The 18361-nt window shown below is 41.6% G+C and overlaps 1 protein-coding gene across 11 annotated transcripts in view; it reads right to left on the bottom strand.

The window, feature by feature from the left end:
* Nucleotides 1-18361, bottom strand: part of cabin1 (calcineurin binding protein 1) — a 35068-nt gene that overhangs the window by 1560 nt on the left and 15147 nt on the right. For 8 of the 11 annotated variants that reach the window (XM_068566917.1, XM_068566919.1, XM_068566921.1 and 5 more), the window contains 8 exons: nt 17202-17315; nt 10315-10478; nt 10127-10223; nt 9325-10008; nt 6409-6483; nt 3141-3402; nt 1169-1327; nt 322-524 (listed from right to left, as the gene is read on the bottom strand). In XM_068566917.1, coding sequence (XP_068423018.1) covers nt 322-524; nt 1169-1327; nt 3141-3402; nt 6409-6483; nt 9325-10008; nt 10127-10223; nt 10315-10478; nt 17202-17315 — 1758 coding nt within the window. The remainder of the gene's footprint in view (nt 1-321; nt 525-1168; nt 1328-3140; nt 3403-6408; nt 6484-9324; nt 10009-10126; nt 10224-10314; nt 10479-17201; nt 17316-18361) is intronic. The other 3 variants (XM_068566918.1, XM_068566920.1, XM_068566922.1) reach the window with 1 other exon arrangement.

The raw sequence follows: 18361 nt of genomic DNA, 5'->3' as shown, positions 1-18361 counted from the left end.
AAAAAAAGTACCGTAGTAAGCTGTAGTAAAAAAATATATAATCAAATTGGACAAAACAAACAATGCATGAATATAGGTACATGAAGAAATCATTCAGAAACATACATAAGTTATTTGAAATACGTACATTTTTGGCTTTTTGCAGTGGGAAATATCTGCGATAGCTTGCGCTATTATGGTCTTCATTTTTTATTGCTTAATGAAACAGGATCATGTAAACAATAATATCCCGCAGCTGCGCATGTTTTTTTTCTGCGTTTATAAAAACAGCTGCATGTGCGATCATGAACAGAAACACACACGTAGAGGCAAACTGCGTACCTTAAGTCTTTGTTTGGTTTCCTCTGAGATGCTGCCTTTAGGGGACAGGAGTGTGGGTGTCGGAGGCGTTACTGTGATTTCTGGTGGGAACTTTGTAATGGAGGAAGGGATGAAAAGCTTTGGCATGTTGTGCGGGACACGGGAGCGGATTCGGCTGGGGTCTGGAAGTTTAGACTGATCATCGCTGGCATACTGCTGCTGGTCTGAAAGAGAAACATAAGAGGGCATTTCTTAAAAGGCCTCTGCTAGAAAATTGTATACTCAAACTAAAAAGAGTGCATCTCTGCTACCACTAGGGCATTTTGAATAATTTTGGTTACAATAAAAGGCTACACGTGAGAGTTTTTGTTCAGATGTGTAAATATCAGTATATATTACTGGTTAAGAGTAAATGAAAATGACACACAATTAAAAGGTTTCAGGTCAGCCAAGAAAAAAAAACACCCTTTAGGATGATTATTTCTTTGAAATGATGCAGCTGTAAGGTCCAACTATAACCAAAATAAAAGCACATTATGGGAACATTATTTCTGCAAAAGTTGACTTTGATCAAGTGAAGCAGAACAAAGTTAAAGAAGTTTCAGTGCAGAGAAAATTCAGATGAGGTTTCCAAAATTTGCATTGGGGCACATTTGTGCACATCTGTAACGTTTGAATTTTCTCATGTACTTAACCATATATTTCACTTGTATATTTCTTATAGTGTTTAATACATCCAAATACAGCAGCTACGATCTACAGTTTTATATAACAATGGCTCAGTCTGGTTTTGTATTGTTAAAATCAGATATTCTATCCTGCTGTGGCTTTTGTTCTCCTGTCCCACCTCTCAGTCAAAGGTTCTGACCTGCGCATGGTTGTGTGGTGCTACATGTGGCGGTTTCCTCCTGGAACCAGGATGCTGCTGACTCTTGGCCTTGGGATACAGTGGCGAGTTTCATCTGCTGGCAAAGGTGCGACTCCTGTTGTCGGTACGCAAGTCCCTCTGAAGGCTCCTCCCGCTCATCTGCGGGCACAAACGATGCACCAACCAAACACCTGTTATAGCTTTATCATCACAGTTTTACAATATTTGTCATTCTCGAGTGATCCGAAGACTCGACAGTCAATATACAAAAGAAAGCACATTTAGTGTCCCCTGTCAGCAGACTTTCTGTGCGAGTCATCGAACGAGTCATACGTAGCGACAAATGACATAACCCCCGATGAAGGATTAACAGCTTCTATGACACAGTGAATACAAGTAGTCTGACGTAGAAAAACGATAAAATCATTTGAAACATTTGGCAGAAAATGAAACTGACAGCAATTTTCTATTTTATGAGGACGTTCGAGTTCCCTTCATTAGACAGCTATTGATGGTAGAACATTTCCTCATGCAGCGCAGCCACACATGAAAACACAAATGATCTAATACTCTTTCAGGCGCTTCCACTAATGAAGTGCCGCAGCGTTGCAAGATGCTAACCTGTGCGTTGACTTGTATCTGTACGTATCGGCACGATCATGCAACTTTGATAACTTGTGGAAATATAAATGGATTAACACAAATTTCTAATTTGCAGCTGCTAGTTATACACACGTTCAGAGAACTGATTTATGATGAAAAAGATGCACGCAATAGCTGGCCACATGACCTTCGAAGAGTTATAAGCTGAATTCACCACTGTGTATGTAATAGGTGTGAACATAGACTGCAATTTGAAAAAGAGACTCATGAAGTTTGCTGGGAAGCAGCATTGTTCGTGGATCTCTTAATTGGGACAGAAAACAGATGAATGCGGCCGCGATGCAGAGCGCTCTGCCTGACAGCTAATTCATAAAAGATTTGCACTTTGGACTTGAGGGGAAGTGTTAATTACAAGCACATAAAAATAGAATTTGCTCAAAATATCATGATGAAATTTAACAAGAAGCAAAAACATGATTCTAGAGAGCAGCCTTACAGTGACTGACTGTCAAGAACGCATCATACATTATCTAAGTATAAAGAAAATGATACCTCCACATAAAGAAACAAGCAACACGTGTGTCAGTTTGTTGCCTGCAAGATGTCTAGAGATAAAGAGTTCACATTAAGCTTTATGTTGAAGTAAAAAGCTCATAAACAATAGTGGAAAATGGGAAGCAAAACAGAAATGAGAGCCAAATGCAGCAGCTCCATTTGATGAGCATTTATCTGAAAGAAAATAAATGAAAGCTGCCTGAACAACAAGAGGATTGACTTTAGCGTCTCCAAATGCTTTTGTACTGCCCTCTAGGCTCTACGGCCTGATACAAAAATCCACTGACTCTTAATATATTCAAAATAATAATCAAAGCTAATGAATACAAAAGGAAAAATACTACCAAATAACACATATTGATGATTCAAGCTCACAGGTTAGGTTGGTATTTTATCAAGAGAATTCAGGCTGAAGACACCGGCTGCAGGAATTGTAGATTAAAAAAAAAAGACAAACCGCGAACCCGACTATTCATTATGAGGATCAGCAATTATTACGCTAAATCACTCTCGAAGTTCAGAAAAAAAACATAACAGTCTTTAAGGGATTGTGAAAGCAATTAAATAACACTGACGAGAGTCTGCTGTTATGTAACACATGTGTGGTCCACAGGCGCACCCTGCTGGTCACATGGAGCAGAGCACTTTCTTCACAAACTGAATTTACAATTTTAAAAAGAGTGGTTTCTCATTAAACTCTCCGGGGCGTCAGAGTCAGAGAGAACGCTATTTTTTTATTAATATGCATGGACATTATATTGTGACCGGAGCAAAGAACCCCTAGAGAGTGGTGTTGGAGAGGCGGCCGCTGTACCTGTGTGTGGTAGGAACGCCATGGCTGCAGCAGGGTGGCAAGCGGCTCTCCTGTGCTGTGGCTGATCGTGGAAGTTAGAGGCTTGAGGTCTGGGCAACTTGCTCAGGGGCTCATACAGCACTTTGGAATGACCCTCCGGGGTGGACAGCGGGTGGCAGGTGGTGTGGCTGAGCAGGACAGGTGTCGACAAGGAGGCGGGGAAGAAGAGGTCTCGGTGGTCCTTGGTGTACTTGGGTGTGGTCGGGGCATCGCCTACAGACTGCTGAGACAGGTGGAGAGCAAGGGGTGACTGAGTTTTAGCTGCAGCTTCAACCCTCCTCTGCTCAGGTAGATTTCTGAGAACTGCACGTCCTTTCCCCTCGTCTGAGACTCAAGAGTTTCAGACAATACCTTTGCACCTTTTCAAACAACACATCAGCGTCATCAGTCTAGGCTCTTTCACATAAGCGGTAATGAAATCCCTCACGGCGTTGCGCTGAGGTCCCCCAGGGGTTCAGTGACTTACTTGTGTGTGCTTGACTGCGTGTTGGGTGCTGGCAAGGAGTTCAGCTCTACATCCCTACATCCCTCAAAGCCACCTTCCCGTGTGTCCTCTTGAGGACCACTTACAAGCGCAAGAGCTGCACAAACAACCTGTGACAACAGCCGCCGCGCTCCCACGGCCGCTGCCATGGCAACACCGAGGAGCACAGTTAAGAGAAATGAACACACCGTCTCTGGTTTTCAATTTAAAACGGATGAAAAAGTTTGGATAACTAGCCTTTATGAACCGTTAATCTCAGCTCTTCACTCTTGGCACAATTGAACAAGCTGAAGAAAGGATGGGATGTCCAGTGTTGGGATACAGGGAACTGGATCGCCTTAATGACGCAGACTTGTGAAAAGAAAAAACGTTTCAGTTTTTTTTTTGCAAAAACTAGGGCCACACGACTGTCATGGCAAGCATGCTTTGACAGATACAGTATGTTTGTACATAATTTGGCAATAACATAGCATGCCATTTTTCTCAGGCTCTCTTCTGGGAGCTTAAGTCAAATTGTGCTCTGAATCACAGCTGTGTGTGATGGCGCTCCCCACGGGATTCACACAGCAGAGCACAGGCAAATCAAACAAACAGCGTAGCCTTCCAAAAGCTCAGACGGATCTTCCAGTTCGACACAGAGCGGCACACAGCAGCTTGGAGCATGCAGCAGCTCCACAACCAGCTTTGATGATTCATCTCTCATGAATTAAACACCACAACAAGAACACCAACAAGTCAGCTGGGCTGTGTGAATAGGAAGAAAAAAAAAAGAGAACATTGCAGCACATAGCATGCAGCCTGTCTGTAGGTGACTCGAGTGTTTGCTGTGTGGTGCGAGTGGGCTGCTGACGGCCAAATGGAGGTCCCACAATGAAAGATGGTTCTGTGCAATTATCCAGATTGGGCATTAAATCAGATTGGAACAGCTGTCGCTGTCGTGTCGAGGTTTGGTCAACTTTCTACCACTTCAATGACCGGCCAGGCAAACATTTTTATGAAATAGCCCGCCCAAACGGGAGGAACGACGCTGGAGAATGCCACAAATCTTCTTGGACGAATAAAACCTCAACATTCTTCTAAGCCTGCTCATATACAACAGGTGAGACTGGATTGTCTAATGAAGTGCTCCATCTAGTCTCTAAAAGAGCGGCACCATGAAAAGCAAAAAAGATCATAAAAACATATGAGTCATTCATTGAGGGACAGAAACAACCTGTGTGATTAGTTTGTGTCCCTTAATAGATGGCTCATATGTTTTCATGATCTTTTTGTTGTTGTAATTTAATCTTTCCGATATGGCATCAAACTAATATGTAAACAATACACTGAGCACAACGCGAACAATTTTTTTCTCGCTCTGCACTATGCGAGCAGATCTCACGCTGCACTTGTGGGCTTGAAGGAATGTGTGGACCTCGAGTTGAGAACTCTTTGGCGCCTCCTCACATTTCCCACCACGTACGCGTGTAATCAAACGCAAACCACGACATGAGCTGCTGTCACAAGCATTACACGTAAACAAACAGCTGTTAGATCAGACTGTAAAAAAAGTGAGTACGCAGCAGAAGCATCTCATCAGCATCTCATCCAGGAAAAACAAGAACACAAACCAGCACATGCAAGGTCACCGTCATCATGACAAGTCACCACGTATACCTGACAAGGTAAATACAATCCCACGTGAAAAAGAAAAAAAAGGTCTAGTCATAGTAAAACATTTGGCACAGACATGAAGTGCATCAAGATATTATAGAGATTTATACAGGTAAAAACAACAACTTAAACCATTTTTTTTACACATTTGAGAAATGAGGCGTGTGCTTCTGTGCCTCGTCTGCACCATTATCTCTGTGTTGTGTCTTTAGGCGTGACAATCAGACGAAACTAACACAAGCAACGAAAAGATTCAAGCAGAAAATAAGATGACGCCATCAGTGAACTAGGAAAACATTTTTTTGTTTTGCCCACAGCTACTTCTTGTAAGCCTGAGGATCGGGGAACATCACCGTGACAACAGGATGTGGGCAGAGAGACCCTTGCCGATTGTGTGGGCAGAAGGAGGGATGAGAGGAAGGGCGAGTCACCGCCACAGGATGGAAGCAGAGCAACTAACAATCCCATGCAGAATACGAGTGCTGAAGACAAAAGCTGAGCTAACTAGTGAAACTCGTTAGATTTACTGCAGTTAGACACATATGTATTTAATGTATTTAGACTATTCAGACATTTTGCATTGTAAATCATATCCCCACTGCAAAAGGCAACAAGCATACCAATGCCCAGTTGAAACCCATAACAAGTTTAGCTTGGCGAGAGAGGCTAAGGGGACAACAGGGATCACACCACGCTTTGGGCTATATTTAGCTCTGGCAGGCTGAGGCAGAATAGACTTGAAGTTATTTATCAGTTGAGCACATTTTTACTACAGATGCTGCAATTGCTATTATGATCTAAATAGCAGACAAGTCAAATTAGCATTCAACAGACTTTGATTGGCAGATGGTTGGGCCGTATAAGAACTCAGAGATAGATGGTTGCTGTTGCTCACTAAAATCCTGCTCATGCACCATACACTCGAATAAAGCCTTAACATCATCACAACCTTATGTAGGAAAAAACAAGTATTTTGCATCAACTTGGATAAAACAGGATAAGATAGAATGTACATTTAGCTTTTCATACAAATGTAAATGACAATATGAGACATGATGCACAAGGGAGACAACTTAAAGGGTTTTGTTTTACCTGTTTTTGAGCAGAAGTGGCCAACTGTATCTGGCAGAACTTCACAGCTTGGTCCAGAGCTACATCCTCATCAACCTGAAAAATGAGACAAAAAAAGGAGACAAGGCAGAACAAAGACATTAGGGCACAGCAATATATGCTTCTGGTTCTAGTCTATTAACAATTTATTTTACTTTTTAGTATTTATTTTACTTTTTAGTACAACCTCATGTGACACTGCTTCACTCGAACGCCTCTCATCTGAAGGCAAGTGTTACCTGTCCTGTGTACACACCATATTAATTACTAACTATGTCTCGAAGGGGTTGCGAAGGGGCAGAAAGTTTCCGGAAAGTTTCCACGGGAATTTTGGTTCAAGAATGTTGGGAATTTTGAAAAAAAAAAAAAAAATGTGGTAAAGTTTTTTTGCAAAAGCATAAAACAGGGAACTTAATGTAGTTGAGAACAAGACTATGTACTCCGAGCTCAGCTAGACCCTGAATGCAGCTGGTTGGGAACATCGTCTGCCAGAAACAAACGTAAACACAAAACGTTCTGTTGTTTTCGAACGTTTTTGTCATCTGTGTTGCGTCTGAACATTTCAGCCAGATGCCTGGCAAGTGTGAGAGCGTTGAGTTGCGTAAAGGCCAAGAGCAATATTGCAGACAGATAGAGATTTCAATTATAGCTGCAACATCATAAAAAAAAATAATAACTGAACTAATTCATTTTTTGGAGCTGTGAACTTAGTTCAAATTTTTCAATTATGAACTATGAACTGAACTAGTTCATGTAGGTCCAGGAAGAAAGCATTTAGACCTGAAAGGATTCAGGGAAAAACACTAAAGAAAGAAATTTGTGTTGGGGGGGGTGGTGATCATACGGAATACACCTTTTTTTATTCAACGTTCATCTTTTCGTTGTTCGATGAAAGAATAAAGTTTGACTCAAAAAATGCCCAAAATGTAATTTTTAAAAGTTGTATTATCAATGTTTGCGTGCATGTCTGCTTACGACAAGGTTAAATTACCCCAAAATGTCCAGTTTATTCCCGTTAATTCCTGTTAATTCTCGTATATTCCTGTGGAAAGTTTTCAAATTTGAATATTCCCGGAATTTTGCAACCCTACTCTACCCTACTCACTAATGCCAAACTAACAACACAGTATTAAATTTATATATCAAGATTCCTTCTGCCTCTGATCATAGCAAATAGCAAAGAAAGGCTCAAATTAAGGGCCAGTGTAGCAAGTGGATGTGTGGGAGTTAGTGAGCTGCACCACAGCCCAACATCGTACACTGAGCAGTAATCTTGTTCACACCGCTGAGATGTTTCTTCCAGCAGCTTGCTGTATGCAGAGGTTCAGGGACCCCCAAAGGAAGGGATTTTTACAGCGGCCTCATTCTAGTTTTCAAATTATTCCAATTGTTAAATGGACTGAGTCAAGCTTCAGTGCATCAGAGAGGACATCCCTCTGCTTTCAATTCATGTCTAGCTCTCTGCGAACCTTCCTTGTCAAACCACAAAACAGTTTGCAGTGATGACATATCCATATCACATAATTATGACTATTAGAATGGAGCAAGTTTCAATAGCAAACATCTCTAGCACATCAACTTAATGTGAAATTATATACTGTATTCTAATGGCGTCTGTCTAGAACACACAATTCATTGAAATGTAATCTCTTAAGAGTGAGCTAAATAAAGTTTAATATCTGACGGCAATATGCGGAAGTAGCAACGCAAACATGGATGCAAACGATGCAAGCTACAGATCAAAACAACCAGAACAACATGCAACTGTGCAAAGCAGCACACCACAAAACCACTGCAGTTTGTTCAAGTAGGTGCAGAAACTGAATATGCTTCTGGAAAACATACAACTCAGTTAGTGACAAGCAACATGTTGTGACTGGTTCTGGCTACTCTCGTTTACGGGTGTGTCTAAGAAAATATTCCCTTTACAGTCTCTTAAAGAGCACAGGAACAAAACAAAAAAAACATAGCTGTAACACAAACACCTAAGAACTCTCCCCTCCTTCCCGTAAACAACAAGAGCAGCTGAAGCGTGCCTGTTTCCTCTGATTTTCTCTTTTCAGCTGTCCCTCGCCTACTAACCTCCCACTCCAGATACAGCTCTCTGGCAGTACACAGCTAATGACATGGACTTCTGTAGGGCAAGCATTGATCTTCAGCTCAATATTGCTATATGCCGATGTGGGCTATTCCGTAACTAAAGCGTCAATGCCATAAAAAGCCCTAAAAGTGAACAACTGAACATTAGCTCTAGAGAGATACAAAGAAACTTCTCGCTACTTTGACACTTCCTATGCAGAAGAAGGTTAACATTATGATTTAATTAATGTCACAAAAGCATAATCATACATCTAGCAGCCCTCTTCTGTTAGAAACTAGTCTTTGACCGTCTTTTTTTTTTTTCTTTCAAAAGGAGCCAAAATTGGCTGACAGACACTAGAAAATTGATATAGCACATTCAAAATGTAGTTGGGAAGGCAGTGAGATTCATCAATTTAACAAGTTTAATTGAAAAGAAATATAACAACAAAGCAGCTCCCCCAGCCTACTTGTTACATCAGGTAAAAAAAAAATACACGGTGGTTACTTTGAGTAACCAACTTGTTTCAGGAGAACAAGGTTGAATTTCGGTTACTGCAAGTAAAAGCAAAACCGCACTATATGAGCTGATTCGTCACAGTATTTAAAAACTGAAAAGGGGAAAGTCCCTCACCTACAACGGCTGTTGTGTTACTAGTTTAGTTAGGCGAGGGGTTTCCCAAGAACAATATATTATAGGTGCATATATCAAGCTTACATGACTTTGCAAAATAACAACGAATGATTGCAGCGCATATACTCAAAAACAATAATGCTCGCTGTGTAAACACACATTTGTACATCTTGATGAAGTTTTACCTGTTTCATAAGCATATACGTCTCTGACATGATCTTTTCAATGCGGGCCAGGTCGTAGGTCATGACTTTCTGGCCTTGCTGCCACACTCTGTAGGCATCGAGCAGCAATGTTTTTCCGGACTCCACATCGTCAAGAAGCTTTCTTTTCCTGTTTGGCCGTCGGAGGAGCCCCTGATCAGTCCCGCTGGCTGCCACAGTCACCTTGGTTGCCGAGGCTTGGAGCTGCTGCTGCCTGGAACTGATACTTAACTCCTCTAAAGACAGCTCTGGTGTCCGGCTGCTGTCAGACACTTTCTGCTGGGACTCCACGACACTCAGGGAGGTTTCAGCCTCCGTTTGGTTGCCCTGAGAGTCTGTGGTAACGGGGGGCCTCCTCCAGAGGCCAGCGTCCAGTTCCATGGGCTCCTCTGGACCTGCTTTGTGTCCCTCACTCCCAGAAGTCTCTACCTTCCCAGGGTAGATTTCCTGAACTTTACTCCCTTTATCTACGGTTAGTGGTGGTGGGGTGTGTTGTGCCTGGGAGGCTTCCTTGGGCCCTGTGTCAGTGACACAGGCTCCCTCTGTGATCCCAGGCTTCTTATGTGGAGCATGTTTGCCGTCCTCTGAACTGGGCCTGTTGGATGCGTCCGTTGTAGTCATCTCCCCCATTGAGGGAACAGGCGCTTTGTGAAGCTGCTCAGACACCTGAAAGAAAACAGAACCAGTCAAAATATGAATTGGGTCCATGCCAGATGTATAAAACGCTAAGCGATCCTCAGCGCTTAGTGACTGTGGAAGTATGTTGTGATTTGTGCTCCCTTACCCTTTTGAGACTGTTCAGATTGTCCTCTAGGACTTTTACAGTTAGGAAGAATGCTCGCTTTGCCAAATCCTGGCGATCAACATCCCGTAAATACTTCCTTTGCAGCAGAGAAAGAAGCAAGAGAGATGTCATGGAACAAATCATAATACATAACAGAAACAACAGTGGCATATCAAGTGGTTACTTACTTTCCCTGGTCAGGGGTTCTCTGTAGCATAAAAGACACTTTTACTAGAGTATCGTGATCCTTGAGCTGAGACAACACCTCCAGCAAGAGGACAATGGAGCGGTTCATATGAGAAGCAAAACTTCCCGGGCGATCAATCTCATCCACTGGAATACGCCAGATGCCCTGAAGGAGACAGAGAGAATAAGAACAATAGTTAAGTTTGACTGAGCTACAAACAATAAACAAATATATTATGTTTACCACAACCACACTTGTTGGTGCGGCCTTAGCTTTAAGAATAGCAAGAATATGATCTTAAACATGCATTAGTTACACATATTAATCCAAACTAATTTGTGAAATTTATAAAGTTATGTTTTTTATGACTGTTCTTTGCTGCTACTCTAGGTTTTTCAAAAGGCCCATAGACTGTATGAGACAATGAAACAATTAACAGGGAGACATAAAAAACTATAAGTAAAATAGAGGAAAACGCATGAGGAATTCATGAGAGTTAAAAGCGGGGCATTCAAACAAGAAAGCCCTAATGAGGGTAGAGAAAGGCTGCAGGAGAGATCTTGCAGACAGGCTGGCCATGTCGGAGGTGGGGATAAAGGGATGGGGGAGGTGGGCAGGGGGCTTTCTCTCTGGGCACACATGATAGGCAGCCTCATTAGTGCTCAGCTCTGTCCAAGCAAAGCAACAGAACAGCAAACTGACTGCCAACAAACACAGATCTCCTTAGCAAAAAGTGTGATGAGGTTTTTTTTGATGGGCAAGTCCACCTTTTCTGTGAGCACATGTCCTCTCAGCAGGTGAAGCGAGCCGAGGTTCTGCACTCTGAAGCTACTGATGCGAGTGCAGATGGTGGCCTAGGCTGTGTAGTCGTATAGCACATGGTGCTGAATGCAGCGTCTGGCCTCAGAAAAAGTGTGCGAGACCAAACAAAGATGACCATATTAGGTTGGAACAAAACAAATGAGATGGCTCTATCAGCGGCTGACGGCAATAGGGAGCACGGTCCTCCTCACAGACAGCTTCAGATTGTCAGGTGACATTTCCAAAAGCCACCGGTGTGGAACAAAGCAGTGAAGAGAGGCAAATAAGACACCTCAAAACAAATCACATTCCTAAGGACGGGCTTAAAGCTTGTTTTTAAAATTGCGCTTGGTACGAGTTTCCACAGATAGTGCGTGAGTTACGAGCATGCACAAAGGTGTTTATGCTCAATAATGCAATGCTCATTGCATTATTCTCTAAAATGCCAAAGGGGGCACGAACAAATTATACTGAAAAGAAGCAAGAAAAAAATGTGTGTTAACAGCAAAACAACATCAACCAACCTCCACAATGCCGAGGAGGAAATGTAATTGACGCTAATCTCATATCTCAGGCTTTTATATAAGCCCTGTTAATATTCTGTTAATTTGATTCATCTGACATGCGTACGGAAATGTGGATATTTAAGACCTCCTGTTTCTATAGCATTTAGAAACTAATTGGCTGCCTTTGTTAAATCCCTAGACCTGTTAATAGTTATTTTATTAGTGAACAATTTGTGACAGTCATGACTGAAAAGCTGAGTGCGTGCTCAGCGAGCACACTACCAAGTGCCACAAGCTGTGGTGAAGTCATTTTCTGACGCCGGTTTCACTGCACCGAGTAAAAACTATGCTCTACAGCCTGCTCACGAGATGGATCTCACTGACAAACTGTCAAATTGGCCATCTAAAACCTAATATAGAAACTCTTCCCAGACAACCCAACTCTTCTCTGTTTACTTTTTTGAATAATCCTGAATCAAATATACTTTCCACTATTAGTTCATAAGGGCTCGGGACTTTGTTTGCAGGCATCTGTTAGGACTCATTTAGAAATACATCTCTCCTGCTCTGATGATATAGGAGCTCTGATGATATAGGAGCCAATTCATTCTAATGAAATGATACCAATTCAGATCTAGTGGTCAACAAAAAGCTTGAGTTGAAGGTTCCAATGGCTGCCTAAACATGAGAAGATGTATTATCATATGCTGCTGATCAGGCAGCGAATAGGAAAGCTCAAATAAGCAAGAATAAGACAAGTATGATGAGGGGGTCGGCTCCACCCATCTCTAATGGAGGAGAGTTCTTCATCAAAGACCCATCCAATCGCAGCAAATCTGTTTAGGGAAAGCAGAGCCATGGCTTTACACAGATTATGCTGTAGCACAACAGCTAAAGCAGATTTGTAAGACTAACTGCAATGATTTTAAGCATCTTTTTTGTGAGAGAACATATGACCATTGCTTGATATCTAGAGCAGCTTTGGCAGATGTGACCAATACATAACGCAAAAATCTGAGAGCGATTAAGATGCATAGCAAACAAGGGTTGGGCAAGGGATACACACATTAGAAAAGCCTTTGGTGCAAATGGTTTAAAAGGGTTTCTCTGTTTAGTTGTAGAGGAGAACAATTCGATAGAAGGCATGTCACACCATTAGGAAATCTTAATTAGTTGCTTATTCATGTATTACAGACAGCAACATACTGTTGCAGGATCAAAAAAGAAAAAGATGGACTAAGTACTTATAGTTCCTCTTCTTACTTGCCTGCTGAACCGGTGATTGGAACTAATCCTCAACCTGTTGTTTTATCAACGTATGTATGTATATGTATATATATATATAACCATGTAAAAACGTAATAACTGCAGGGACACAAAACAAGTGTTATCACTATTTCAACAACCAACTACAACTTTAGACTGCAGGGATTTACAAGAACTATCCAAGATGAATGGTAACCTGCTAATGCTACCTGTATAATTTCTGAACATTTAACATCCTCAGGAGGACATATGCATTATATTTTGCTGATCTGTAACATTCAACAAGAGCATCATTGACATAAGAAGACCACTGCAAGTATATAAAAAACTCTCAGATAACAACACAGGAACTCTGCTCACACAGAAATTAAACACAAACTTCTGCTTGATTTCGTAAAAGTCAGAAGGAAAAAGAGAGAAAGCGACTCACCATCACCAAAGAAAGCTACTCCACTGCGCCTGTGTTAGTGTTCTTTTTGACAGTTTCTTGCTGGCGGTAGCAGCACCAGCAGCGCCTCCACCCTTAAAGAGGCTCACGCTGAGAGAGCAGGAGTGGACTGCATTTGGGTGCTAGGGCAGCAAGAAGAAGAAGGAAGCACAGCTGCACACGGCAAAACAGGAACACAAGAGGAGGAGAAAGGCAGCTGCCTTGGCAGAAGGAAAAACAGCGCTGTAGTCGGGGCCTATAAGCTCAGTATGCCACCGACTCGTTCCTCTCCTGCCTTCAAACCCTGCCATCTCAAAACAAAAACACCCACGCACTCTATCTCCGCTCTCCCCTGACCCCAGCCTGCTGGAGTTCTCTCCCCCTCCTCCCTTTCTTTCTCTCGCACTATACACAGTGTACAGCCAATCCTTATAGGCCTTTGCCAGCCAATCGGATGCAAAACGAGAAAACTCCCGCCCCAATAGTACACACCCACACAAACAGGAGAGAGAGAGAGAGAGAGAGAGAGAGAGAGAGAGAGAGAGAGAGAGAGAGAGAGAGAGAGAGAGAGAGAGAGAGAGAGAGAGGAGAGAGAGAGAGAGAGAGAAATGAGGAAGCAGAATGAGCGCAACAGAGAGATGAGATGAGTAGAGAGAAAAAAGGCCAGGGGGAGGGGTAGAGCGCAAGCAACCTGAAAACAGAGCAGAAGGAAAAGAACAAGAGAATATAAACTGGCCGAAAAATGAATTCAATGCTACCACATCAATGTAGTGAGAGGCATCAAGAGGATGGCACACCAGTAAGGAAAAAGAACCAACGAAACTTGAGTTAAAAAAAATATCAGGTTTGTAAAAGTAAACCCCTTTTTTAAGAAAAAAAGTAACAAGGTTCTCCTAAATGAAGCTCCACCTACAGCACATTGCACAGCTGAGCACACAAATGTTTGAGTCATACATCAAACCGAAGCAAGCAATAACTGTTCCCCAGAAGACTATCCTTACTGAATATAACAAGACACTGAGGCCTCCCTATAAGCAAAGTTACATTCAAGCAGTCAAGTCAAACATGAACACTGTTTCTGAAAAGACAGAATGTGTTCAAAACATGTTCTCCGCAAAGTTGCAAGACCAGAATGTATTTCTGTTTTTCTGAAATGTAGCAACAAGAACACCGAGCTTCTCTGGAGCTTCGGAGTGAGAGAACATGCGAGTGGGTTGAAGAATATGTAAGCAAGATTGAGTGAGTGAGTGTGTTCGAGGGGAAAAAGGGAGGAGGAAACACCGTGCCATAGTGAACACAAAAGGGACTCTTCACAATCTTAGGTCCTGAGCAGCCATTGAAATAATTGCATTACTATATTGCATTAGAATAATTTATCAACAAAGATGACATCGTTACAACACAAGAGGATTTTGCAACTCCATAACAACTCCATAAATAAGTATGAGTTTATCATTCGTTTAAGAGTGAATTGGCCACCTAGAGACCACTGATCCCGACAACCACACCAATAAATTATGCAACACAACCTCATCTGGATCATTTCTAACCAGCAATATATAGGTTACTTTGCAGGCCCCAATTAGTGTAGTCCAGCCAAAGCAAGAGGGGAAAGTAGGGCATCATGACCTACATTATGGATCCCCAACAGTCTCATTGAGGTGCGTACTCAACAGAGTCAACTGTTCTTGACAACAAGATGCGCTATGTTTGAAATGATCAACACCCTTTGTGGCAGCTGTCATGCTGGTCATTAAGACATTTGAGAAATAAATGAAACACATACATTATATCTATCAAACAAAGGCACGGAGATTGACTTGCCGAATGTAAACAGTTTGGAAAAGATGACTAAGAGTTCTGGCTTAAAAACCATGTCTACATGGCAAAAATAGTGTTCTGAACCATGAGCTTCTTTTAGCAATTTACGATTACAAAAAAACTAAACCGCTGTCAGTCTAATGATGCTCATGAAATAAAGTCTGAAAATAGTTATAAACTTTTTGTTAATTTACTAACTACCCAGTATTCATAGACTCTGTAAAAACAGCCGATTTGATCAATATTTAGAAAGGTTTGTATTGTCTTGTGGTAGTGAAGAGAGAGGGCTTCTTTTGAAGGGAACAGTTAAGCGCCAACAGTTGGCATGCCCGGGTGGCAGGTTTGCATCCAGAAGGGGCTCTGTGAGAACCCAGTGGGAGCCGGAGCATTGCAGAACTCTCCTCCAGCTCCACCCTGGCCCACATCGTTCCTACAGTCTGTTATCAAGAGCCTGCTAGAGTCAGCATTTGACTCTCGAGCCCACGCAATCAAATGTCCAAAATAATGTGCACCACCAAAATATTCCCAGTAGACTGACTTGTGTGCGATGTTGACAGAATGCAACATCATACTTGTACTATCGGCTCAGTAACAAAAGTGAGCACATTCAGGCTTTGAAAAATCTCGGAACAAAATCAAAAAAATAATCCAAATATCTGCCCTCACTGAAAAGATATATATCTGCTTCAAGTGAAAAGTGTTAAACAAATTGACATACAGAACAGATGACGGATTCAGTCAGTAATCTGCTTCTCTGGAAGCCGAGGCCTTGTCATTCTGAGAGGCAGATAATTCAACAATCCCCCACTGTTAGTGATTCATATTTAGGGCAGATCTTTGTGCATTCAATTGAATTATATGAATAACGTGTAAAAAGGGTCAACCTCAGAGTAGTTCGCCAATCATTAGCTCACAGCAAACAAGCATGCAGCTCATTAGTCTCAAACGTGAGGACACACTTCAGTGCTTCACTGGTTCTTCCTCTGGGAGTCACCATTAGCTGCGACTGTGCAAGTATGCATTACGATGAAGCCTCAATTTAGACTCAGAAGACAACACATTCAGTATTAAGTATTTTATATTCCAGCACATCGCTGTATGAACAGTGATTCTGTGGATGTAAAACGGGTACTTTGTGTCTATGCAAAATACATAAGATTTGTTTTTAAATATTCCTAAACTACATGTGAAATGATTCTACATATGGACATTGATTCTCGGCTTTCTCAGTTAACCGCTAACCGGGAGACCAAGAAGTAAATGTCTTTAACGATTTATTGATTATTTTTTTAATGCGTCACCACATTCACCCAACAACCTTGGCTTAGCCCTGATGACAATGTTGATTCTGGAATAATACTTTATTGGCAAGAACGTTAAAAGATGCTCTGCTGCTATACCAATTTTGAGGGGGAAAAAAATGCATTCATTTGACTTTAAGTAGAGATTTCCATTGTGTCAGGCACGTGTGAATCTTCATTTCTAATAAAAAATCTTGTATGCAATACTGTCCCTGAAACTGACTTTAAAAATACTTGGTTTACGTCACAAGTCGGCAAAGTAAAATGTTTTCTGTTATTTCTGCCGCACATTAAACAATGTTAATGGGATCTTAACTTAGTTTTGGTGTTCTTATAATGGATTGCCAATATATGCACTGATGACAGGTGTCTTCAAAATGTGTTAAAGCAATTAATGATTTTGTAGATGTGTTCCACTCTTAAACCTTTAGGCTCCATATGTCACACGCCCTCAGATTTACGCCCAGGCAAACCTACTGTTACTCCCCGTTGTATTCTGTACAACAAGGTCGGTGTTGATGTGCAACAGTATCTCTATCTTTAAAATGCCATCGTTGCCACCTTCAAACATGTTAAAAGACATTTCACGCCACTATGAAGTTGCTTTTTAATTGTTTAATTGCTTGACTTTTATTATGATCTATTGTGTGCCGTAGACGCTCAACATCACTGTGATTGAGAGCTTGCTCTCGATAATCTATCAAGATTAAATTGTTTGAATGATGCTGTGGAGAAGAGTTAAAGACATGCTGGTGAAGCGACTTACATTAAACAGGTTGGTCTTGTTTCTTTCACAGAAAAGTCCTTGTGCTGGCATGTGCTTCAGCTGTTGCCATGGGACACTGCTTCCTAGCAACACATCTCGGGCCCACTGTAGGTTCTGTGGCGGGAAATAAATAAATAAATGAAAAGAAGAAAACATAATTTTAAATGCACAGTTCTGTGTACACACGGCAGTATTCCTAATTAGATAACCAAGGGGATACCCCGTCTTCAACAGAAAGGATTGACAGAAGTAATAAACAAGCACATATCTTTGCATCCAGTAATTCATATATTGTAAAAAACAGAAAACTATGCTCATTTGCAATCGGGAAAATGCAGAGTGATGATGACTCACAATTCAGTGCCTACACAAGAGACCTGTTTGAAAAGATAGCAAGCTAACGCCACTTCATGTTATCTTTCACAAACCCAGCAGCATGAAATTGCAGGCTCTCTCTCTTTCAATCTTTGGAGAGGTTGTCCTGAGAACAAAAAGGGGCCTAAACACTTTTAACACTGGCTGTTTCTGGTTGTGAGGGCAGCTAAGCAACCTGTGTCAACAGCATCACATAAACTGACTAACATCCAGTCTTGGCCAGTGTACATTTGTATTCATCCAGTTCTGCTAAAACTCAACAGTGGCAATAACTGAGGCAAAATCTTAGCACCTGTGTAAGCCTCTAAAACGTTATTCTGCATTTAATTGAGCCTCAAGGAAATCATCTTTAATACTTCATTCTAGCTGGAATAATAAATAAAAAAAGCCTACTGTTTCTTCAGTATTAAAGCGAATTATGAAGACATTACCTCAGCGAGCCACAATACACATGATGCTGCACATATATTACTCCAAGGTCAAATGAGCATATTACAAAATAGATAACATTTAAAAGAGCTTGGACCTTTCCATTCCCAATTTATCCTTATAGTAGGGACAAAGGCTAAATAAAAAAAGTTTGACAAATGGAGTGCTGACAGAAGGATTCCACCAGAGGAAAGCTCAACACAACCTCCCTGTGCCAAACTGGCTGAGAGAGCACTGCGCTACCACCCACGCACACCTCTGCCTACAGAGCCTTACAGCCAACACAGGCTGTTTCTGCAACTTGTGTATTACTGCAGAGCTCACAGACCCATCAGAAAGATTCAAGGAAAACCTAA

Source organism: Clinocottus analis, unplaced genomic scaffold, assembly GCF_023055335.1.
Source record: "Clinocottus analis isolate CAN_PGR_092001 unplaced genomic scaffold, fCliAna1.0.p SCAF_7, whole genome shotgun sequence".
Taxonomy (NCBI): Eukaryota; Metazoa; Chordata; class Actinopteri; order Perciformes; family Cottidae; genus Clinocottus; species Clinocottus analis.
This window is presented reverse-complemented; position numbering and strand designations above follow the sequence as displayed.